The following is a 25,331-nucleotide window of genomic DNA, read 5'->3' as shown; positions in this document are numbered from 1 at the left end:
ACAGAAAACCAACCAATAGGACATGCGCAGAAATAACGAATTTCGTCTAAAGTGAACGCATCCATTCTGCGTTTAGTTGTTGCAAATCTTGACTTCATGTCATGATCATGCATGAACATGACTGTTTGTCGAATAATCTCACGCCCATAATCCTTAATGGAGTGAGCAGAGCCACAAGTAATCAGAACACAACTTCCAACGCAATGGCTTCTACGATCGAGTAATTAGTGCGTCGACCTTTCTATTTGGAGGTTCCGAATTAAATAAGAAACTTTGCAGATCGCGTTCCCCCAAAAAAATAGATGACGCTGTATACTTCTAACGCGATAATTGCCTATTTTATCATTGTTTGGGTACATATTTATTCGCATATGTATTATAATAGCAGAGACATACATAAAAGTAACTATTACCTACTTAATATTTGGATCAGATTTGTATAGCATTATATTGCTACCTATATTGCTTCTCTTTATTTTGGTCAGAATAATAATGATTGGAAGATGTGTTGTGCCTGAGTGTATTAATAAGGGTTGTCATTCTTACCCAGACAAAGATAAAAGATGCATAGTCTGTTATCCATGAAATTAGAAGGTTAAACGAAGAAAATATGTAAAGCCGAAAGTAGCTTGGAAAGTCCCTTATTAATATCGTACAAGCAGAGAAAGAGGTGGCTTTAAAAGAAACTGTGGCTTTGTTTTTGCTTAAGTCTACTAAACTTAAAAGACACAATAATTTTGTAACTTTTGGTGACATAGTGTCACAGTCTCATAATGCAAACAAAATAAAATATTTTATTGAATTTGCAACACCGTGATTTTTTTATACTGGCAACGACAAACGCCATTTTGAACAAAAATGGCTGCCTTGTTGTTGGCGACTGTTGAGCGCTTGTTTGTGAAATAAATATTTGTTTCTTTCTTTTATTATGAGTTCGATTAATTGGTTAAACGAGCTGTATTGGAGTTGGATTCCCCATTTAGTTAATTGGTAAGTGTCTCTATATCTTCATTCGCCAGAACATGTTAATAGAACGGGAACATCATTTGTGAACAGCTCAGCACAATGTGAGGTGCTTTTTCGAGCGCAAATTGCACATGTTTTTGTAGTAATACTTTGCAAATTAGTTAAATTAGAGCATGTATTGTCGTTTGCGGATTGATTAACGGTAGTAAAGCATCGAATAACATGATTTTACATAATTTGTGACCTTCCAATCGTAATGGACAGAAAAACAAAAGGTTGTACACGAAATCTATTGTTACGCGAATGTTCTTGATGTTTTCGCTATTTGTTGCTGAATATTAACATGATATTGACCTTCGTTCAAATGCCTAAAGTAAATCGTTTTGTGTATAAACATACGATATTGTCCCTAGGCAGACAATAAAAGTAGGTGAATGAACTCAATATTCGTTTCCACAAATAGAACCTTTGGTACTACGACTTTACCGATTTCCTATCCGCGTCATTCATCGAATTTATCTTTTCAAAGCTGTTAATGAACTATTTTCTTATCTTTATACATAATATATGTATAGACTAGACTAAGTGCCTATCAGTTTGCATTCTAGCCCTTTTTTCTTTTTTATTTGATAGGAAATGTGGTGTGGTATTTTTTCCACAGTGTTTTAGGTATTTTTAGTTTTATACTTATTGTTTTTTTCTAATTATTGGTAGAAAACTATATACCTACTGATACCTGAAGTTAATCATATTAAAACAAAAACTTATAATTAATTAAAAACACAACCTTCCTTACTATAAATCACATCAAAACCAAATATTTACAATGGCAATGATACAAAATGACCTCCACTTCTCAGAGACATTTCAATGAAAACCAGATGAATTCACAATTAAAAAAAACCTTCTGCAATACAATGGGGTCATTTAGTGTTTATATATAGGTAACCAGCTATATATAATATAATTTTACTGAAATTAAATAACCTACATCCAATAATACATTCTATATTTGTTTATAGGGCAGGTGAGCCGGTTGTGGCCACCGACCCCTTTGTGGCCATTTAGAACTTCAAATCGTTATAACTAAGGCAAAGACAAATATATTACTCTATGATTTACGGGAATAAAAATATCTAATATTGGCAATACTGATAGCGTTGACCGCTTTGATGTGTCAAACTTCACTTCAATCCAACAAGTCATTATTTTTTCACGATCGTCAATTGTTTTAAGTCTTAGCAAAAAAGCTAAGGCGAGCGGGTGAGTAATCAATCATTATTTTTTTAATCCTTCATATTTTTTTAATGTTTATGTTAATCCTTCATAAATAATACACTGTCTAAGTGGTACTAATGATATTTTATCGCTATTTGTTTATTAAGTGAGGTATGAGAGGTGGCCACTAGTGGAACGGAAATTAATGAATTTTCCCATCTTTGGCCACATGACTGGCCAAAAGTGGTGCTCGTAGAACCCCACTTTTGGCCATTTAGTTTTTATCGTGATTTTTCAACTTAATTACTTAGCTGTTTTGATATAAGTTATCTATTCATTTCCAGAGTTACGATTATAATGTCTCCATCGAAGCCAAATACTAAAAAAATCGGTGTCGTGAAAAGAAAATTGTTCCAGTACTCACCGCATAAAATAACATTAGCTTTGAACGCAATAAAGAATGGGATGCCCGTTGCCACAGCTAGTAGAGATTTTAACGTACCTCGAACGACTTTGCGTTTAAAGTTACTGAGATGGAAAAGTTTTTGCCCAACATTTATTTATAAAATCTTAAAATATAAGTACTTAAATTAAAGACTGCATACCTACCTGCAATATGATTAAGTATTATATAATATTTTTTTGTGATTTAGAACTATATTGATATTAATTTAAGCATAAACTTAAATTTAATAAGCAAATACAAATAAAAGTGTTATCACAAGTGTACCTAATTAATAAGAAGTAGGCTATAATTGTTTACTTTATTGCAAAGATAGGTTGCCAATATTGTTATTTAATTTTAAACAACGAATGTGCATCATACCTAGAGATAATTATAAGAATACCTTTCAAGACTGGTCATTATAATATTATAGATATCTACCTCGTATAGGTTAATGTTGATATCCTCAATTGTAATTTTAATTCAAGCTGAAATATTATATTTCATATTTGTCGTCAATATTATGTTAGCTATTTTTCTCTAAATAAAGACTGTTGGTCGTAAAATATGCGATTTTCGAATAAACTTTTTATTACTTTGAATTACCTGCTTTTTATTTTTGATGAATTTTGATGGCCAGAACTGACACATGACTGGGCCAGAAATGGGGTAAATCTGGCCAAAAATGGCACAAATTCCCATTTTTTTTTCTTTTCAACAGGATTATTTTTCCATTGAATCATTATGAAAAAAAATGTATCCTTAGGCTAGATTTATATATATTTAATCACTTTTTACAAGAAATATGTCCGTGATAACAAAAACTGCAAAATGATATAGCCTCAAAGTCTACAAAAGTCTTAAAATGGCCAAAACCGGGTCACCTGCCCTAACTGCTTGATAGTCTAGAGCTCTATCTATCTGATTGTATAGAGCTCTGATGGTATCTGGAGCTTATCTGCAAATAGTAGTATGGCTCTAATTCCGTCATCATCAATTTAAGAACCATGCTCTTGTCGGTGCAGCATTTTTGATGCTACTTTTTAGGCTTATGAACAACCTAAATTACTTTTTGGAATTAGCAAGTTCACTATTTAGGTCATTACAAAAGTAGTAGCCCATTTCTAGTAATAGATTCAATTCCACTTTACCTGTAACTCATTAGCGAAGTCAAACAATTACGCTGTTAATCGCTATTTATAGCTTCGCGTCCACAAACATTTTAGGGGTAGATTGCCACAAGTTCTCGTGCAAATAACTCTACCTGAGTTTTCTCTCATAAATATTTAGGACAAAGCAGTAGATTTGACTTTCAAATAGCACTGTGATAAGAAAGTACACAACATACATACATAAACTCACGCCTATTTCCCACCGGGGTAAGCAGAGACTATAGAATTCCATTTCCTTCGATCCTGACACACTTCTCTTGCTTCCTCCACATTCATCAATCGCTTCATACACGCACGCCGGTTCAGAGTATTAAACCTTTTCTAAGGACATCTCCAATTTGGTCATCGTAAGTCCTTCTCGGTCTTCCTCTGCCAGCTCTACCTACCTACGTAAGGAGAAATGTCTTTATTATTTTTTATAAAGGTACATACACAGCAATATGCTATATCACCCTGGACATTTCACACCAAACCTCGTTTTACACACACTCGCGAGAAAATTAAAACGAAAATATTTCTGATTCGGACGGGTCTTGTAGCCGCAGCTATTCAAGCCGCGACGATCGTGTTAACCATTACACCACCGAGTCCTGCTCCTGTGCATGCGAAATGCTTTCGATCTATGTATCGTCATTAAGCCGATGCCGGCGTCATCTATCTAGAATATTGAGTACTAATATTTTAAACCGACAAGTCTACAGTTACATAGATTAGTAGATTTAAACTTATCGTAAAGAAGACTGGTTTTTTTTTATAGCACTTACCCATGCTTAGGGAAACTCACAAAGAGAAAATTCAACTCGAAAAAAAATCCGCTCTGACGGGACTTGAACCCACAGCGCGTGTCAAGCCGGGACAAGCCGAGAAAACCACACGATGGCAATAGGGTAGTTTCCAACTAGTCCAATCAATTTCTTTGTACTAAACGTCGAATCACGAATTTACTATAGAATTTGTTTGAAAAAGCAACCTGTGACGTCACAAAAAAACGTGACAATGTCGCACTTATTATTACATTTTTCTTTATTAAAATTAATAAATAAGTTAAATACAAAAAAGGCAATGTTTTTTGTCAACTTTAAATCTGTCTTTATTCAATAATCACTTTCTGGTAGACCAAAGAGATAGGTGGTGACCGACCGGTCTATAATGGTGTTAGTGAAAACTGCACTTAAGATAAATTAATAACTCATTGGTGCAAATATAATGGAGAATACTCCACAACGCTGCTCCACTGCGGGTTGGTGGAGGTGTTTGGGCTAGAAGCCCGGGGCCAATGGCTTAGCGGCTTAAAATCAAATATCCACATAATGTAATATATTGCACACAAACAAAACGTACAAACAGCAGCACAGTCATGAGCAATATAATGTACCCACTTTAGAACCCTGTCTCACTATTATATTAAACATTTAATGAGACTTACGGTTGAATTTGTCAAAAAATTTTATGTGACATGGTTTCAAAGTGTACATATTAGTACACGTGACCGTATGACTGAAACACGAATTCAAACTCAAAACGTCGATTTCATTAGTTTAGACCCCGAGCCGGATTCGAACCCGTGATACTACGATATTAGTCACGCCTTCCGCGAACAACTTAGTAGATAGTAAGATTGTAAAGTTCCCTTTAAGCTTTTATTATGCAGCTGATGAGGGGAGTGTCCTATTTTGGGAAATACACGTTATTGGGGATAGATCCATGTCGCGTCTTAAACTCATCTGAATATAACCGCGTTTTATATAAGTCACCGATATATTTCCTATAATCACGCTTACTTCTTCTTCTATCCTGTGGGTTGTGAGGTGGATTATCAACCCTATCAACCCTGGTGTCAGGGTTACTATTGAGCCGCCAAAGACCCCTGTAACTTCCGAAGCACGGATCATCTTACTTTCGGACAATCTGATGATCAGCTTGTAATGTCCTAACCAAACTAGGGATCACAATGTGATTTTCGTGATATGTCCCCACCGGGATTTGAACCCGGGACCTCCGGATCGTGATCCGAACGCTCAAACCACTGGACCACGGAGGCCGTTATCATGCTTGCTGTTGTATTTACATTACAATAGCGGAACAAAAAAAAGAAACATGCATACATGAACTCAGGGATGAGCAGAGAATATAGAATTCCAGTTACTTCGATCCTGACACACTTCTCTTGCTTCCTCCACATTCAAAACAAAAAAACCGCTGGGCACAGACTTCCCTTGAATCAACCGTATGGAGCATACTCCACCACGCTGCTCCACTGCGGGTTGGCCATGTTTTTACTGTTAATAGCCGGGACCAACGGCTTAACGTGCTCCACGAAGCTCGGAATCATCTTACTTATTCGGACAAACAGGTGATTCCAGCCTGCAAAGTCCATACCAAACAAAGGAAAGTTTCACAAAGTGATTTCGACAATGTCCCCATCGGAAATCGAAGCCGGATCTCCAGATAGTAAGCCTAACGCTCTAACCACTATACCACGTAGGCTGTGTGCGTCGTATGAAATAAACGTAAACGTACTGGGAAAGTTATTAAGTTATTATCATCATCATCATCTCCCCAGCGTTATCCCGTTTTTTCATAGGGTCCGTTTACCTAACCTGAAGATTTGACAGGTCCGATTTTTAAAAGAAAAACGACTGCCTGTCTGACCTTCCAACCCGCGAAGGTAAAACCCCAATACAGGTTAGGTTACATACCTCCGAAAATGCATTTCTTGGGAATGTGGGTTTCCTCGCGATGCTTTCCTTCACCGCTGAGCACGTGATAATCATTTTTTATCTAAACGTGAATTCGAAAACAAATTCGACAATCATTGGATTCAAACCTGCGACTTCAAAGTGAGAGGCAAGAGTCCTGTCAATTAGGCTACCACAGGTCAAACAAATATCAGATCATTAAGTAATTATATCAATGGTAACATCTAAATATATCTTTTAAAGTTATTAAACTTTAAAATACTAAATGAATTCTAAGAAATTACTATTTAAGTATGTCTCACAATACAATGGTACAAAATCACATGTATTAATGAAATGTATTAACGACAGGAGAGTCATTAGGAGCTTATTACTTCAAAGTTCTTTATCAACATAATTATCTAATGAGGCAAGTGACCATTATATAAACTTGGGAGCATTTTGGCGATGCACCAGTCTTTTACTGTTTCTCAGTGCAAGTACATCTATCTCAATATTCCCTGTGTAAATCAAATCAGTTAAAGTGACTAAAAAATACGTATTTTCTACGTAAAACGTTCACGTGCGTTAACGTACGTTTTCGTGTTTTTTTTATTAATAGTTACCACCAGTTTACTAAAGCAGGTATTTTTTTCTCTATATATTTCTCTTTTATTTAACTATGAAATTCAGCTAAATAAATCTGATATTTGTTTGATTGTGTGTTGATTGAGGGGAGGCCTGTGCCCAGCAGTGGGACGTATATTGTCTATGCAAATCAAAATCCTTTTTTTAAATTTATTGTATGAATTTGTGCACATAATTTGTTCTTAAAAGTAAACCAAACCCAACCTTTACAGACATATAGAAACATTATTTACAATAAGGGAAAAGAATGTTCACAAATGTACATAGATAACAAAAATATAGACTTAATTATTTTAAAAAAATCATTCTATTCGTAATATTTTTTTTTATAACTAGTTACAAATTATGTATTATTATGTTTTATGCATGTGTGTGTTAAAAAAGTCGTGTAATCCTAGTTATAGTTTTAATAAATTTCAACTGAATTTTGCTTCAATTATACCCTTTGCGTCTGGTGCGAGTGTTAATAATACATATGATAAGTGTAAGAATAAGATTGAGCTAGGTTAACTGGCCAGATAGTTTTTTTTTTAATACGTTTCCGTTTAACCACAATCTCACCTGGTTGCAAGTGAAAATGTGGCCTAAATTGGGACATTAAGGAATAGTCTATAGGCATGGAGAAAACAGTAGGATTTTTGTAGGATTGTTTGTTTCTGGCAAATTCAATACCGGTAAAGGTCGAAAATCAAATCTACTTATTTGCAAGAAAATATAGAAGTTAAAAGTTGGTAAAATAATTTTAGATAACATAACTGCGTTGTGCTTTCATGCAGGCACACAAATATTTAAAAAAAAATGATACAATACAGCTCCCTAGCATTATCCCGTTCCTCACGAAGATTTGACAGGTCCGGTTTCGGAAACATTTGATACAAATAATTTTGGTTAAATAAAAGAGTAAATGATTTTTTTCCTTTCTTTACAGTCACAACAGCGCTCCAGTCAGCCCTTCAACCCACCAGTAGTGTAACTATAGTTTGGACAGCATCAGAGAGTCAAGATGTGGCCGACGTCGCAATACTCGCATACCAACAACCAACCCCCGCCTCCTGGCAAGCAGAATGAGCACCAGAATCAACAGAACTTGAAGACTCTGGGGATGACTTCTGCTATTTCTATGGCAGGTGAGTTGGCTTCCTCTTTTTCTTCTTTTATCGTATGGGTTGTTATAGAGCTCGTCAACCCTGGTGTCAGGGTTATAATTCAGCGGCCAAAGGACCCTGTAACGTTCATTAGTTGGCTTTCTTACATTTCGTATTTCAAGCATGCTAAACAAAATATGATATGATGGTCCTATGGTACATCGGCTTGCTTCTCAAATACCGGGAGCGCTGGTTCGTACCGGACCGTTTGTACCGGTCGGTACCGGACTTGCACCAATGAGTTATTATCATAAGTGCAGTTTTCACTAACAAATGTGCTCGACCATTATAAACTACGATGTCTAACAGAAAGCTTGGTGAGGCGTGGGTACTTAGATCATCTTGCGATGGATGTACTCTGACTACCCCAATTGGGATATGGTCGTGAGCTTATGATATGTTAATAATCATATTCCGATCTGAGATACTGCTACAGCTAAATCTATATTATTCGACCCATAAATCCATACAATAACGCCGTACGTGCGTTTCGTTCCTGCATTTGTATGAGAAATGTATGTTATTTTTTGAATCCGATAGAATGTGAAGCTTCTATGGAAGTAATTCTGTATCGTAAGAATTGAGATATACTCGTGTGCTTCATTTTCAAACATTCAATTCCAGGTCCAAAACCCATAGACATTGAGAAAACGAATGAGCTGAAGGAATCCCTCGTTCCGTTCGGAGTGTTCGAGTCTGAGGCGGAGATGCACCATCGTATGGAGGTGCTGGGCGCGCTACATCGGCTGGTGCGACAGTGGATCCGCGATGAGTCCATGCGCAAGAACATGCCTGCAACAGTGGCCGAGACCGTTGGCGGGAACATATACACTTTTGGCTCTTACCGGCTTGGGGTAAGTGGCATATAATACACCTTATTTCACTTGTGGTAGCTTTTTGACCGGCATTTATTTTTGTATATAATTCAGTTTAAAGAACTTTATTCTCGTAAAAAAACTATACATAGTCACTTAACATGAGAACTAAATGTTTTTACAAAAGATAGATAAAGTGCCGTTGAGCAGGCAGAGAGGGTATGCATATAAAAACTTAACCAAAACAAGAAATACATCGCTTTGATACGTTGTTTACAAGTGTGAGTGAAGTATGACTACCTATCGCTCATCGACAAACTAGTTAAAGGAAGGGATTAGCGTTCATAGATACAGGTTGTTCATTTAGTTACTTACTTAAAGTTTTACAAGATTATTCTATGGTACACATATGTTTACGCTATGTTTACGCAGCTGGGATTTGAAGATATTTAGTGACGTAGTATTTTTTTATGTAAGATGGTAACATATTATAAAGATGAGCTCCCTCAAAACGTACAGTTTTCCTGCCGTAGTTGGTTCTTATTTTAGGTAATATAAGATGACTTTTTCGTCGATGACCATATTTAAATATTTGTTCCTGTTTTGTAAATGTTATCTCTGTATGTATTGATTTGCTCATAATTTTCCGTACTAATACGCAGGTTGTATGCGTATATAACTGTGTAATATTCATAATATTTGTTTTTTCGTAGACTTTTTTTTGTTGATACTCGGTACGGAAAGTGAAATAACATCTTAATTATTTTATTTTTATAATTTATGTATATAAATATACACCTTATTACAAATGTCACTGTGATCTTGTGGTTCACCGGCTTACTTCTCAAATCGGAACCGGTTAGTACCAGTTTTCACTAACACTGTTGAGTCGACCATTATAGACGGAGATACGGCTCACCACCTATCACGTTGGCTAACAGAAAACTCAGTGAGGATTGATTGCGATGGATGTATTTCTGACTACCCCGATTGGGATATAGTCGTGAGCTTTCGTATTTACGTGAGAATAATTAAAACAATGTAATGTTTGTGTACAGGTACACCATAGAGGGGCCGATATCGACGCGTTGTGCGTCGCGCCGCGCCACATCGACAGGGTCGATTACTTCCAGTCGTTCTATGAGCTGCTGAAAACGCAACCACAGGTAAAACTAAGGATTATCAAAAAAGTAAAACTATTATCTCTGATAATAATTATTATAGGGATTATATATTGGCGAAAAATATAATTAGTATTTTTTTAATTCATATAGAAACGCTTGTGTTTATAAAGCCAAGCGTGGGCATAGAAAAAATTCAAATATTCTTACTATGTGCTAGGCGGCTCGCGTAAGTGCGAGGGAGACACTGTCCGCTCGCTCTCCCCCTTACTCTTTAGCGGCTTACGCCGTTTGACCCAGAGGGTATGAGGTCGGCGCCCGATACAAATTGGTGCGGGGGGGGGGGGGGGGAATTACCGTTCGCAGTAGTATTATTCTTTATTCTATGATGCGAGAGAATGTCTCTGTGTAAATGGTCTTAACTTCGCCATATGGTTGAATTCTTCACACACTGTGCCCTGTCTCTATAAATGTAGCCCAAGAAAATAGTATACTAAAAACTAGAGCCGTGTACTTAATTACACTTACGTTACAAATACTAAACTGTTTTTTATTTTGCGTAACAGGTCAAGGATTTGCGGGCCGTAGAAGACGCGTTCGTGCCCGTAATCAAAATGAACTTTGACGGGATTGAAATAGATCTTCTGTTCGCCAGACTGGCGCTCAAAGAAATACCAGGTGAGGTGACGTCCTAATAAGTGTTCGGACATAATGTTTAACGTGTTCGAACGTATTCTTTCTCCAGACTTCCGGATCGTGATCCCAACGCTCATCCACTGGACCACGGAGGTCGTTGACACTTGATACTATCTATTTATCTAGATAGATAAATACTCACCCTGTATCCACCCACTGCCGCACTGCCTGTACCCAGCTGTGGGATACTTAATAGGTAATCTTCTTCTATCGTGTGGGTTGTGAGGTGGAGTAGTACCAACCTCATCCACCCTGGTGTCAGGGTTATTATTGAGCCGCCAAAGGCCCCTGACATGGCTCATGTAACGACTACATATTTACATCAGTAAGTAGTAACCGGGACCAACGGCTTAACGTGCCTTCCGAAGCACGGACGTCATCTTACTTTCGGATAATCTGGTGATCAGCCAGTAATGTCCTAACCAAACTAGGGACCACAAAGTAATTGTTGTGATATGTCCCCTCCGGGAATCGAACCCGGGACCTCCGGATCGTGAGGCCAGCGCTCAACCACTGGACCACGGAGGTCGTTAATAGGTAATATAAAATCTTTTAACCCCCAACAGATTCGTTCGACCTGAGCGACGACATGCTCCTCAAGAACCTGGACCAGAAGTCTGTCCGGTCCCTCAACGGGTGTCGCGTCACGGACGAGATATTACGTCTGGTGCCCAACATCAACAACTTCAGGCTGACCCTGCGAGCCATCAAGTTGTGGGCTAAGAGTGAGTTATATACTTCCACTCCAAAATGGTCAAGAAAAGTCGCTTTGTAAACATAACATAACATAAACAGCCTATATACGTCCCACTGGGCACAGGCCTCCTCTCAATCAAGTGGAGAGGGTATGGAGCATACTCCACCACGCTGCTCCAATGCGGGTTGGTGCGAGTTTGTAAAGATATTCAAAGAAATATCAACTATTAATGGGAGTTGAAGGTTCAATCTGATTTGGCTCGATTATTTATTTTTTACTCTAGAGTGTTATGCGGTTTTTTTATAATAGGATATTATTTATTAAACACATAACAACATACAGTTATCTACAAATAGAAAAAGTCCTCCAAAGCATCACACCGAGACAAAGTGACCAAAAGACTGGCAGAATTTCCCCTTTGAACAGCTAATGCAAATGCTAATGCTAGCAGGATATTTCACTGGGTCAAAGATAAAATATAAAATGCTAATGTAGGAATAAAAGCCAGTCCCAAGATAATTAAAAATCAATGTCGTTTTTCTATTTGACTTATTTTTGAGTTTTAATTATGAATATTTGTTTCCGTTCTTTGTATTCTCCCATATGTGCTTTGTAATCCACACAATATCAAAAGCTCATAATACATTTGGGCGCGTGCAGCCCACAGCAGCGACGCAAATAGAGGCTCTCACCCCCACCTCACAACCCATACGATAGAAGAGACTAAGCAAGTATCCCCCCAGGGCACGGCATCTACTCCAACACGCTGGGCTACCTGGGCGGCGTGTCGTGGGCCATGCTGGTGGCGCGCACGTGCCAGCTGTACCCCAACGCGCTGCCCGCCACGCTGGTGCACAAGTTCTTCCTGGTGTTCAGCCAGTGGAAGTGGCCGCAGCCCGTGCTGCTCAAGCAGCCCGCCAACGTCAACCTGGGCTTCCCTGTCTGGGATCCTCGAGTGAGTAGATAGATAAAATACTTTATTGAGCATAATGGACATAAGATACAGAAATAAGGACAACATACAGCAATTTCTTCCAGGCAACCTTTGGGTACAGGAAAATTTTGTAGAAATATAATAGTAGCGGGTTAGTTCATTCTAACATAATAAATAATTATTAAAATTGTTGTATTACTATATGCTAAATTTGCGCCTTTTTAATTTTTTTTTGTCTGTGGCTCTCTCTACCTGGTGAATCTCACAATCAGTTGTACCGTATTTTATTCAATATAAAAGTAATCTCTCAAGTGATATCTCATAGTTTTATTCCACTAGTGCAACAATAATTCCTAGAATAATAGTCTTATAAACATAACATAAGCACACAACTGTACCTCAATAGGATGTTTGACCGGGTCAAAGGGACATTATAAAATGCTAATCTAGTAATAGAAGCCAGCCTAACATGATCAAAAATCAATCTCATTTTTCATCCGAATTATTTTCGATTTTTATTTATGAATTCAGTAACAATGATTACGACGTTTGACTACTTTTATTGATGACGTCACATGACAGTATTCATTTAGTATTATTATAAAACGAAGATATTGGCCCCGATTCCTGCAGACACCGCCTAATTTCATTTTAAGTTATATCCGTCATTTTCATATCCGTCGAAAAGGAAAGGGACGGATGATTCATAGCTCTTAATTTTAGGAAGAATGAGTAAATGAATGAATAACCCGGGCGAATCAAAAGGTACGTCGCTGGTATGCAATCCGTTTGACGTGCTGTCTACTTAACTGTGTCGGGTTATTGACGGATGTAAAATTTTTAGACGGTTGGTTTAGATTTGTGCTTAAAATTGACGTGTGTTCCATACATTTTATGCTTGTCGATTACCCGTCCCTTTCCTTTTCGGCGGATAAGAAAATGACAGATATAACTTAAAATAAAATTAGATGGTATTTACAGGAATTAGCACCACTGTTTAGTTTAAATATTTAAAAGCTAACATGCATTACTTATATCCACCAGGTGAATGTGTCAGACCGGTTCCACCTGATGCCCATCATCACGCCTGCCTACCCCCAACAGAACTCCACCTTCAACGTGTCTGCCTCCACGCGGACTGTCATCATGGAGGAGTTTAGGCTCGGTATGTAACTTGAAAACTGATTATACATAAATAACATAGACAGCATCACGCCTGTATCCCCAAAGAGGTAGGGAGGGCTGTATAGTATACACTCCTCGCTATGTTTAAGTCCCATGTAACAGGGGGTGAGCCTATTTCCATACATACACATACATACATAAACTCACGGCTATTTCTCACCGGGATAATCAGAGACTATGGAATTCCATTTGCTTCGATCCTGACACACTTCTCTTGCTTCCTCCACATTCATTAATCGTTTGATACACGCACGCCGGTTCAGAGTAGATCGTACTAAACCTTTTCTAAGGACATCTCCAATTTGGTCAATGTACGTCCTTCTAGGTCTTCCTCTGCCAGCCCTACCACCAACCTTCGCTTTATATGCCGCTTTCGCAATCCTATTATCCTTCATTCATATCATCCACTCTATGTCTCCAAACCAACTTAACTTTCCATTCTCAGCCTTAGTCACTATATCGTCTTCTACGCCATGTCTCTCTCTTATCACACTGTTAGCCTATTTCCAAACTGATTATAAATTTCATGTTGTTTACTTTGGATTTCGCCATAGACGGATAATACTGCGTATAGAACGGTAATTCTCCGCCCCGCCCCAATTCGCATCGGCCGCTGACCTCACCACCTCTGAGTGTTACTTTAGTCTAAATGGGCGTATGCTGCTTTCCAAATGTCTGTACCAAATATCAACATCGGTTTAGTAGTTTTATCATGAAACCGTAACAAACAGACATGATTTATTTTCGCATTTATAATATATACATTTAAACACACCATACATATCTATGCTGCGAAATAGGCGTGAGTTTCTATAATATAGAAGCGTGAATACTGAATAGCCTATGGAATTGCATTTGCTTCAATCCTGACACACTTCTCTCGTTTCATACACGCACGCTGGTTTATGTGTGTATATAATAATGTCATTGTTTCCACTCAGGTCTAGCGATAACAGATGAGATAATGCTGGGCAAGTGTGGATGGGAGCGGCTGTTCGAGGCGCCCAACTTCTTCTCCCGCTACAAGCACTTCATAGTGCTGCTGGCGTCCTCCGCGACGCCCGACGACCAGCTGCAGTGGTGCGGCCTCATCGAGAGCAAGATACGACATCTCATTAGTGAGTAATGGCCGCCTGAAAAGGCCGCGTTGAAGCAGGCAGCATCGCTCTTTTGACATTCGCACATCTAGTTCTTAAAAGTCAATGTCAAAAAATGTGAAATTGAGTTAACTTAGTAATTAACGTAGATATGGCAAAACTAAAATCGTTAAAGCGCTCGACTGTAAAATTAAAAAAATTACATTTATGACTTTAAAGAACTAGATGTGCGATATTATGCGCGATAAATGAATTGCTTCAATGTGGCCTTTGTAGACCCTGTACATTTTTGAAAGGTGCCTGGGTAGATGACTAGGTCGTAACAATAACATAACAAATACTTTATTGCACAAACAGGAAAAAACAAAATACAAAACAAAAGAGGAATAGAATTAGTACAATAGGCGGCCTTATTGCTAAGTAGCAATCTCTTCCAGGCAACCTTTAAGTGTATGAGATATTGAATATTAAGTAATATAGCGGGATAGTGCAGCATGGGAATACTTGTACGTATAAAAATAAATACACTTTCGACTACATAAACTACATAATAATAATACACATAATTATAATTGTTATAATAAATAAATATCACTACTTATACTACTACATATACTATGGAAGAAAAGGAGTAGATAGATTATGAAGATGAAGAGGAAATGCGCCTTGACTTGCCGTTTAAAGGACTCCAATGACGAAGCTCTCCTAATGCTTTCAGGCAGAGAATTCCACAAACGGACAGCTTGCACCGTGAAAGACTTGGAGTAGAAAGTTGTGGAATGGGAAGGAATATTTAGAGACAAATTGTTGGAGAATTGAATAACAGATTGTTAAGATAGCAAGGAGATTTAGGGTTAAAAAGGACGGAATATAGAAGGAACAGGATATGACTATTAACATAAATATTAAAGTAGAAACAATTCCCCCCCCCCCTCGTCTTTCTCGACGTTCCATTTTCCACTATTATTTTTGATGAGAAAATGTATTGCATTAAAGTTATCAACATAAATGTGAGTAGCTTAAAACCACAGGAATTATAGGAAAAAATACCAGATTTCACATCTTGTGAAACCAATGATATCAATCTAAAATTGAAGCCTCGTCATCTCCGTAAGCTTTTATTCCAGTCTTCCACATGGTATATATATAACCCTGATGCAACCTGAAGTTAGTGTCAAAATACGGAGTGTATCCAAAAGTAAACATTGAATCATCATCATCTCCGTAGCGTTTATCCCAATCTGCCACGGGGCTTACCTAACCTGAAGTTGGTCATAATAGTTAAGAGAACTAACGTGCACTCGCTCTGTCTCGCTCTAGCAAATGACGGTTTTGGGTAACAGAAAAAGGATAGAAGCATAGGAAAAGATCAAAGTTCTTTATTTGTATGAATACAAGTACAAAATGATCTTATAGCAAGGATGTCCGCCATATTCGACCTTATAATTTAGAAAATGCGATGTGGTACCGACAGATGTGGTTCAACCTTAACCCTTGCATTGCAGCGACGTTGGAGCGCAACCAGCACATCACGATAGCGCACGTGAATCCGGAGTGCTACAGCTCCGTGCCGCTCAGCACCAACAACGGGCAGCCGCTCGCCTTACCGCCCGGTGAGTCTTCAATCAATCAATCAATAATACTTTATTGCACAACGACTTATAATGTAGACGACAGGTCGACATGGCAATTCTCTAGTGACGTGACGTTTTCAATATCGATATATTTTTATTATGTATGTAACAAAATGTGAATAAAATAATACCACGTTTTCATTTAAGTTAATAATTCATCTGAATCATCTAACGTATCGCTACAAAAACTTAAAGAATCTTCGTCACTGGTATCTCCGACTTTTATAATAAAATCTTCCATTTCATTTTTCCGTTCAATGTCACAATTTTCTAACACTTTTTTAGCTAGTTCTCGAGATTGAGAGTGAATTATTGTTTTTTTTGCTTGAACACGCGACGAAGATGCAACCGTAGCCATTTTTAAAACACAATAGTAATAAATTATGTGAGCGAGATTATAATCGATAAACGCGGTCGATACGGACTCGTGCGACACTAAGACTAAGACGCCGCGGGGACTGTGCGGGTGTGCGGGGCGACCCCGCCTCCGTGGCTCACCTCATGCCCCGATTGCCATGTCGACCTGTCAACTATACAAACATACGAATAACAGCAATTTCTGCCAGGCAACCTTAGCAGTTAGTCTTCTTCTTCTTCTTTTTTTTCTTCTTTCCCAGTCAGTTGCATGCCTCATTTGTTTATATTTGTTGTAGACCTATGCCTATCCCCTCCCCCAAAGTTTCGTTACGATGTCACTAACAGCCTGTACATACCATTGCGTTATATAATGTACTAACACCCTGTATAGTGGGTTGTGTATACCATTACATTATATACAGGTATTTACCACCTGTATATGGTAACCACCTATGTATGTGTATGGGTGTATGGTATATACAGGGTGTTAGTGACATCGTAACGAAAACTTAAGGGATGATTCAGACCATGATTCTGAGTTGATATCAAGTAGAATTTTCCGTCGGAAAAGTATAGAACTGAAAATAATGTATTTAAAAAAAAACAGTTAAATTTTCATGAAGCACCACAGGGTTAACATGCCCTCCGAAGTTCGGATCGAGATCCTTTTATAACTATGAATTACATTTCAGGTTCGCTAGTACAAACTGATCCAGCCCCCGAAGTGAGGAAGAATGAAAACGTAAGTAGAATAGGCTGGTTTCCAACTAGTCAAATCAGTTACTTTTTACTAAACGTCAAAACACGAAATTACTGTGGAATTTGTATGAAAAAGCACACTGTGACGTCATAGAAAAACGTTTATAAATAAGTAAAATAGAAAAAAGAAATTATTATTCGTCAGTTTTAGATGTGTTATTTCGTGCTTCGGAAGGCATGTTAAGCTGTTGGTCCTGGTTACTACTTACTGATGTAAGATGCTTTATTGCATAACCTTTAGGCAGATAAGATCGGAGTACAAGAAAGAACAATTTAAAAAGAAAAGCATCCAGGGATTACTTCTATCGTGTGGGTTGTTAGGTGGAGTACCAACCCCATCAACCCTGGTGTCAGGGTTATTCCTAAGCCACCAAAGACCCCTGACATGGCTCATTTAACAACTACATACTTACATCAGTAAGTAATAACCGGGACCAACGGCTTAACGTGCCTTTCGAAGCACTATACTTACAAGATACAATAAACAATAATAATATTTCAAGACAAGAAGAAAAGATTTTATTTATTTTTTTATTAATGTTCTAGAACTATCTTTACAAGACTATCCCAATACAATAGTTCACTAGAAATATACATAGTTATACAAATCTTAAAGTAAGAGCAATTAATTATATAGTACATAGCAAGTACGGTCACGAGCATATACACTTTGGTACCATGTCACATTAGCTTTTTTGACAAATTGAACTGTAAGTCTCACTAAATGTCAAATATGTTAGTGCGACAGAGTCCTAAAGTGGGTACATTATATTGCTCATGACTGTAACATATAAGGTGACCTTTCGGAAGATAATATTATTAGATTTATACAATTTGCAGGGCGAGATAATACCAAACCACTGTTCGATGTGGTTCATCGGGCTCGTGTTCGAGAAGACCAACCTGAACGTGGACCTCACCTACGACATATCCACCTTCACCAAGGCCGTACACTTCCAGGCAGAGAACACCAACATGCTGCGCGAGGGGATGACTATTGAGGTACACACTTGTCCGGCCAAGTAGCTAGAGTTAACCACGGCCTCCGTGGTCCAGTGGTTTGTGTTGCGTCTCAAGATCCGGAGGTCCCGGGTTCGATTCCCAGTGGGGACATGTCGATCAAAAAATTTCACTTTGTGAGACTCTCCCTAGTTTGGTTAGGTTAGGTTAGGCTGGAATCACCTGATTGTCTGAAAGATGTTCCCGTGCTTCGGAAGGCACGTTAAGCACGTGAATAAGGAATAATATTACGTATAGAACGGCAACCCTTCGCTTCCCATCAGCGTCAAAATCCCAATACCGACGTGGTCCATTTCCCTCATTCAGTGCTTACCGCTATCGACCCGCTATTTTAATTCGTTCAAATATAATCCTCTCAGATGACGCCTTGAGCCGAGATTCACGCCCAATTTGTCACCCTCGGGTCTGTTGTCTTAAATTTTGTACAGGGTGTGAGCCCTCAGCGCTCACCATTTGTTCGGCCAAGTAGTTAATGCCATCTGCGGCAATTCTACAATAAGTCACGTCAAAAAACTGTGATAACCCGGTATTACGTGTTGTATTTAATATTGAAGTGATTGCTAGTGAGTCGTGTAGTATATAAAACCCCTCTTACCCCTCAGGCGCGCCACGTCCGTCGCAAGCAGCTGCACGTGTACCTGTCGGGCTCGCTGCTGAAGCGCGAGCGCACGACGTCGGGCACCAAGCGGCGCGGGCCCGACCCGCCCGCGCCGCCGCCGCCCGCCCCTGTCAAGAAGACCAAACGACTCTCCGAGAGCAGCGTGAGTACACGGCCTACACACATCATCCCATTTAACACAGGCTCCGCTTACCTAACCCCTGAAGATTTGACCGGTCCGTTTTTTTTTTACCGAAGCGACTACACAGCGTACAGTTATGAGCAATATAATTTACCCACTTTAGGACTCTGTCGCACTAACATATTTGACATTTAGTGAGGCAGTTCAATTTGTCAAAAAAAGTTAATGTGACATGGTACCAAAGTGTATACATATTAATGCTCGTGACCTTACACGCATCATCACTATGTCCCCATTAAATAGGTAAAGCCGTCGAGCGTTTAGGAGACCCGTGGTAGCCAAATAGGACAAACGCTTACTCTCACTGTGAGGTCCCTGGTTCGAATCCCAGCACGGGCCTAAACCAATGATTTTCCAATTTATTAGTTTAAATTCATGTTTGGTTCATAAATGATTATCACGTGCTGAGCGGGGAAACTTTTTGAAGAAACCCATAAATGCCTTCCCATACCTAAACGTTGCATGGAATAGATTGCTGCCGTATGAATAAGGTTCATCTTTCGATGATTTCTTTCACCTCTGACTACCTCAATTGTTATATGATCGTGAGTTTATCTTTTATGCATGCTTATTAACAATTTGTTTCTCCCCACAGACGGACGAAGTAAGCGTGCTATCGTACAACGAGGACTCCAACTCGTCCAACATGTACGAGGTGAACATCCAGCAACACGGCAGCATGGCCAAGCCCGAGCTGCTCCCGGAGCCCCCCGAGCCCCTAGAGCAGGCGCCCGCGGCCCCCGCCGCCGAGCACACGCCCTCTACCTCCAACAGCATCGCCTGCACGTAGCAGTACGAGGCCTGGCGACGGAGGTTCATATACGGAACCAACGTCAAGACAAAAGTGAAGCGCTAAGAACGCTCAGTTTATATATAAGTGACTCAAGAGTAACCAGAAGTGATAAGTGACTGTGAAACGTAAATCTTAAACTGCCGTGTTCTGTGGTGCGAATGTTTGTGTCGTGTCAAGGTTGTGCTGTCGGCTGCGTTGAGACCTATGGGGTCTGTCTGCTGTTTCAACACGGGATCACTCCGACATTAGACACTCTTATTGAGGAAAATAAGGTCGAAATTGGCAAAATTTTACACATAGATGCTCAATTATGACTAAACATGTAAATATGTATATGCTTGATTCCCACACACGTCAAGATAATGGAACAGTGCAGAAAAGTAATAGTGATAACATGAATGTTATATTTTATTTAAATTTGTATTTTTAGATGTCGCGAAGACGAGATACCGCGGTGGACGTAAGTTTTATTGGTAGATTAGAAAAAGCATTTCTATTGAGAAAATTTAAAAAAAAAATAATGTTAGCAATAATAATGGGTATGGACATGGATATTGAGCGCTGACTTGCTACAACATTCGATTTTTGAACCCCCGGAAATGGCGGGAAATGATGCGATTGGTCCGTCATGACGTGATATTTCGTGCATCTTAGTGGTTCATAAGTGAGATCTCATCTGCCATTTTGTGATCACGTATCACACGACGCGCGGTAACTATCCAATCCCCAGTGTTGAATATCTGTGCCCGTATCGTCGTGTAAGCGCACATTACGACAATATTGTACGGTCAGAACCATATTTCTTATTTATTCGATGCAATATCATATTTTTCCTGTAATATTACTCATCAGTGTTTGAGGAGTCAGGACTAAGATTTTGAACTAATAGTTGTTTTTGACAAATTCATATTTCAAGTTTGTAACTTTAATTTATGGACATTGCATGATGATGATAAGTCTTCTGTTGAATTATGATCACACACAAGTCACAAATCAAGAATTGAATTTGAAATGTAACTATAAAATACCAACCTAGATAAAAACTAGTCTTGAGATGATCAAAAACCAACGTCATTTTTCGTTTTTGATTTACAAACTTTAATTATGAATTACGCGACAGTGAGTATGTTTGATGACGTCGCCATTTGCATATAAATGAGTTTTGACTTTTCGAAAAAAGCATCTTAATTTGACTAGATTATCATCATCTACCATATTGAACACTCGTATCGTAATAGAGCTATCGTCCGCCATTATTACATCATTTTAACAACATTGGGAATCAATGAATTGTTATCTGTGAATGGGTTAATTGTTGGACAAAGAGTAGAATTTGCATAAATTCTACTACTCATTCTTAAACCTCAAAAATATTCTACTTATTTTATGTAAGCTTGTTAAAGTAAGCTCCTTTACATTACACAATTGATCGGACACGATTTCGGGTATATTGAATGTATGAAATCCTTACTCTGCCCACCTGATATATTATTACACGGGTTGATCCTAAGGGGTACTTAATTCATCTTGGGAAGGATGTACGGTCACGAGCATTAATATGTATACACTTTGGAACCATATCACATTAACTTTTTTGACAAATTGAACTGTAAGTCTCACTAAATGTCAAATATGTTAGTGCGACAGAGTCCTAAAGTGGGTACATTATATTGCTCGTTACTGTACCTCTGACTACCGCAATGAGGGACTTTCCAGGTTACGTTTACCAAAAACAATATAGATGGCGTTGTACAGCTTTTTTTTTTCATTATATATTTTCTCATTACTCGGGTACATAATTATTCCAAAATAGACTTTAATGGCAGAAGCATATATCAAAATAATTGTTGCTTGAAATTTAGATGACATTATGTATAGTATTATGTTGCTACATATATTGCGTCTCTCTATTTTGATCAGGTATAATAATGGGTGGAAAATGTAGGTTGTAATAAAAAGGGTCTTCATTTATAACCAAAACCAAAGATATTGATGAAATTTGAACGTTAAACGAGGTAAAATCAGAACAGCGGGGTTAAAATGGCCACATCGCAGCAATTGATCTAAGAAAGCAATATTGCAATTTGACATTTGCACATATAAAAGTAAGTGCGCAATGCAAACAAATGTCAAATAGAAATATTGCTTTCTTAGATGAATTGCTTCAATGTGGCCATTTTAACCCCCCTGTGCTATCTATTTTGTTTTTGAGGAATAAAGCCTGGAAAACCCTGCATTGGGATGTAGTTGTGTGCTTATTTTACGTTGTTATGCGACGCCTCGTGCCCGATCAATCGCGCAACCAGTATCATAAACGTAATGAGGCCTGTAATATCTGGCGGTCAATAGCTCTCCTTCTGTTTTCGTCATCATAAAGCACTTTGCAAAGCAATATTGTCGCGATGTGGGCTTACTGTTCGAATAGAGGAAGGTCCATCACTATTTTGGATATGTTGCAGATGACTAGTGTCGTGTCACCACGTAGGCACATCGTGAGCCACTCACGTAAGTTTATGTTATAACATAAACCCGCCATTTATATAAACCATTTGCAAGGCACGTTATTTTGTTGAATGAGTCTCATTGATCTATGATACAGGGAGATGTATACATACGTATATATTACGGGTAGATATCATTAGGGGCTTCCCAGCCTACGTTCCCCAGAAAAAATATAGGTGGCGTTGTGCAGTTTTAATTCTAATTTAACCTTCTAATTTCATGAATAGCAGACATGCATCTTTTATCTTAAGATAAACATTATTATTGTGTATAAATTTAGGTACATAGTTGCAGTTATAGTTGCAAATTACGTCTCACTAAATTTTGTTTTTGGGTATAAATGATGACCCTTTTTATTACACCCAAGCACAATTACATCTTACACCCGTTTTATTATTCTGAACAAAATAAAGAGAAGCAACATAGGTAGCAACATAATTCTATACATAATCTGATCCAAATAACAATTATTTTTATATGCTTCTGCCATTTAATTTTTGAATAGTTGTGTACCCGAGTAATAAGAGAATAAGTAATTTTCACGTTAAATGGACAACAACATCTATTTTATTGCGAACGTAGCCTGGAAAATCCCTCCTTCAATTAATTATATGCTTTTTTTACGTAGTGTTACTGCTTAATTTTCTAATGTCTACTGCACGATTACATTTATAATCTGCCAGTTTTTTTACTGCTAGTATAGTTGGTTTTACAGATATGGTATTTAGATCGGTGTACGAAAAAAGAACGCTAATGAACTCGTTAAAATAACGTTATCCTAGCGATCCCGATTCATTAACATGGATTTACTCTAGGCTTAGATGTAATGGGTTAACACGTTGACAGTCCCCGTACAAAATGTTTTGACTTCCTTCTAAGTCCCGCATATTACTTCAATTTTTGATTATTTTAATATTTTTACTAGACCTTCAGTCATTTCAGTCTTCAGTAGCATTCATCAAACATACTTAATACAAACCTCCGCTAAGTTACCCGGGATCCAAGTGGAGCACCAGGCCCTTAGTGCGTACCTGTATGCTCTGCACGGTAACCGCGGCGCGCGGCGCGAATTATATCGAGGCCTTCGACCAATAGCTGTTAGTACGTAGATAACATTCATATCGTTTATTGGTCGAAGCGCTCAATATAATTCATTCAGACCCATGTGACCCATGTGGGTCACAGATGTATTGAGCTAGTCCGTCATGACCCGACTGTCAACGTGTTAAGTTCAATGTTCTATTGACGAATGATACCATACCCCATCGGTCGATTGTTGTAGTATGCACTGGTTCACAGTATTTGTGTCTGGTTTGAACAGCATGCATAGAATAAACATGCTTGCAAGTCGTAACTATACACATATGTATATTTGTTTACAGTCACTATAAAAATGAGCATCCAATAAGCCACAGTTCTTGCAAATGGTTCCATAGTACAAAGTGGAAGATATACTTTCATTTATTTTCGTGTCTGTTTTAGATAGAGTAAGGTGTCCGACATATTTTAGGGAATGTATCGAATATTGGGTATTAAATTTTTAACGTAGATAATTCTATAACATTTGGGATTTAATTGACATCAAAAACTATTCATTCTATTTCATGTCCTTGTCCTAGCGTTTGCTCCGGGGTCCGCTAACCTAACCTGAAATTATTGACAGGTCCATTTTTTTATAGAAGCTTACGAAGGAAAACCAAAACAATTACAGGTTAGGTCATATGCCTCCGAAAATTTGCCTATTTAGTATCATAACATAAATAGCCTATATACGTCCCACTGCTAGGCACAGGGCTGCCCTTGATAAGCCGGGGTATGGAGTAGCCTCCACCATACTGCTCCACTGTGGGTTGGTGGAGGTGTTCCTATTTAATATATTGTAGAGGATATCCCACCGATTCATTTATAAATACATATGCGACACTCACGTCATTCTTATTAATTAATCTAATATTATACTTGATTGACTTCACTGAAAAATAGTATTATATATAATGGAATAATGACTATTGTACTTTAAGATATGAATTGACTATTTCCGGATAGTGATCCCAACCAACGAATTTTACCCTAGTCAATTCACCTACTATGTAGATTACATAATTGCAAACATTTATTTTCTAAAATATGTAAGACATCTTTACAAAATTCCAGCAACAATTAGCGATCGATTTGCATTCATATTCTTATTAAACATATGCAAAGAGATTTCTTCTATATTATGTTGAATTTTCTATGAAAATTTCCCAAATATTGTTTTGTGTGAAAGTACTTCGCACAGGGGGATGTTTAGTTTTACGATCGACTTGATTCCACCTAGCATATAAGACTCAATTGTACTTGATTTTAAGGACCTTCTCCGTTTGTAAGTTGTATATAACGATAGCCAATTTATTATTATATATGAAAATATATATATATATAAAAAATATTATAAAACTGAAAAAAAAGGAAATAAATGTATATACAAAAGGGATTTATTGGTATTTTATTTACACTAACAGTGTTTTCTCATATACATAAGCTAATGAGTACCCACACCACACCAAACTTTCTGCATTTTCTGGTTACCGGGTGAGAGCCCTCAGCGCTCTCCATTTGTCTGGCCAAATGCCATCTGCGGCCAATCTACAATAACTCACGTCAAAA

At 38.1% G+C, this 25,331-nt stretch overlaps 1 protein-coding gene across 1 annotated transcript; it reads left to right on the top strand.

Moving 5' to 3' along the window:
* Positions 1-852: 852 nt before the first annotated feature.
* Positions 853-25,158, top strand: LOC126378082 (poly(A) polymerase type 3). Its single transcript, XM_050026231.1, has 14 exons — positions 853-990; positions 8,056-8,254; positions 8,897-9,126; positions 10,146-10,253; positions 10,775-10,886; positions 11,471-11,629; positions 12,345-12,556; positions 13,580-13,700; positions 14,662-14,838; positions 16,323-16,430; positions 17,501-17,550; positions 18,408-18,569; positions 19,190-19,348; positions 19,983-25,158. The coding sequence occupies exons 2-14, from the start codon at positions 8,131-8,133 to the stop codon at positions 20,175-20,177; spliced, it is 1,917 nt and encodes a 638-aa protein (XP_049882188.1). The 5' UTR covers positions 853-990; positions 8,056-8,130; the 3' UTR covers positions 20,178-25,158.
* Positions 25,159-25,331: the final 173 nt, after the last annotated feature.

The sequence above is a fragment of the Pectinophora gossypiella genome, chromosome 25 (assembly GCF_024362695.1).
Source record: "Pectinophora gossypiella chromosome 25, ilPecGoss1.1, whole genome shotgun sequence".
NCBI classification, from domain to species: domain Eukaryota; kingdom Metazoa; phylum Arthropoda; class Insecta; order Lepidoptera; family Gelechiidae; genus Pectinophora; species Pectinophora gossypiella.
Note: the sequence above shows the minus strand (reverse complement) of the source record. Positions and strands in the feature narration are given on the sequence as shown.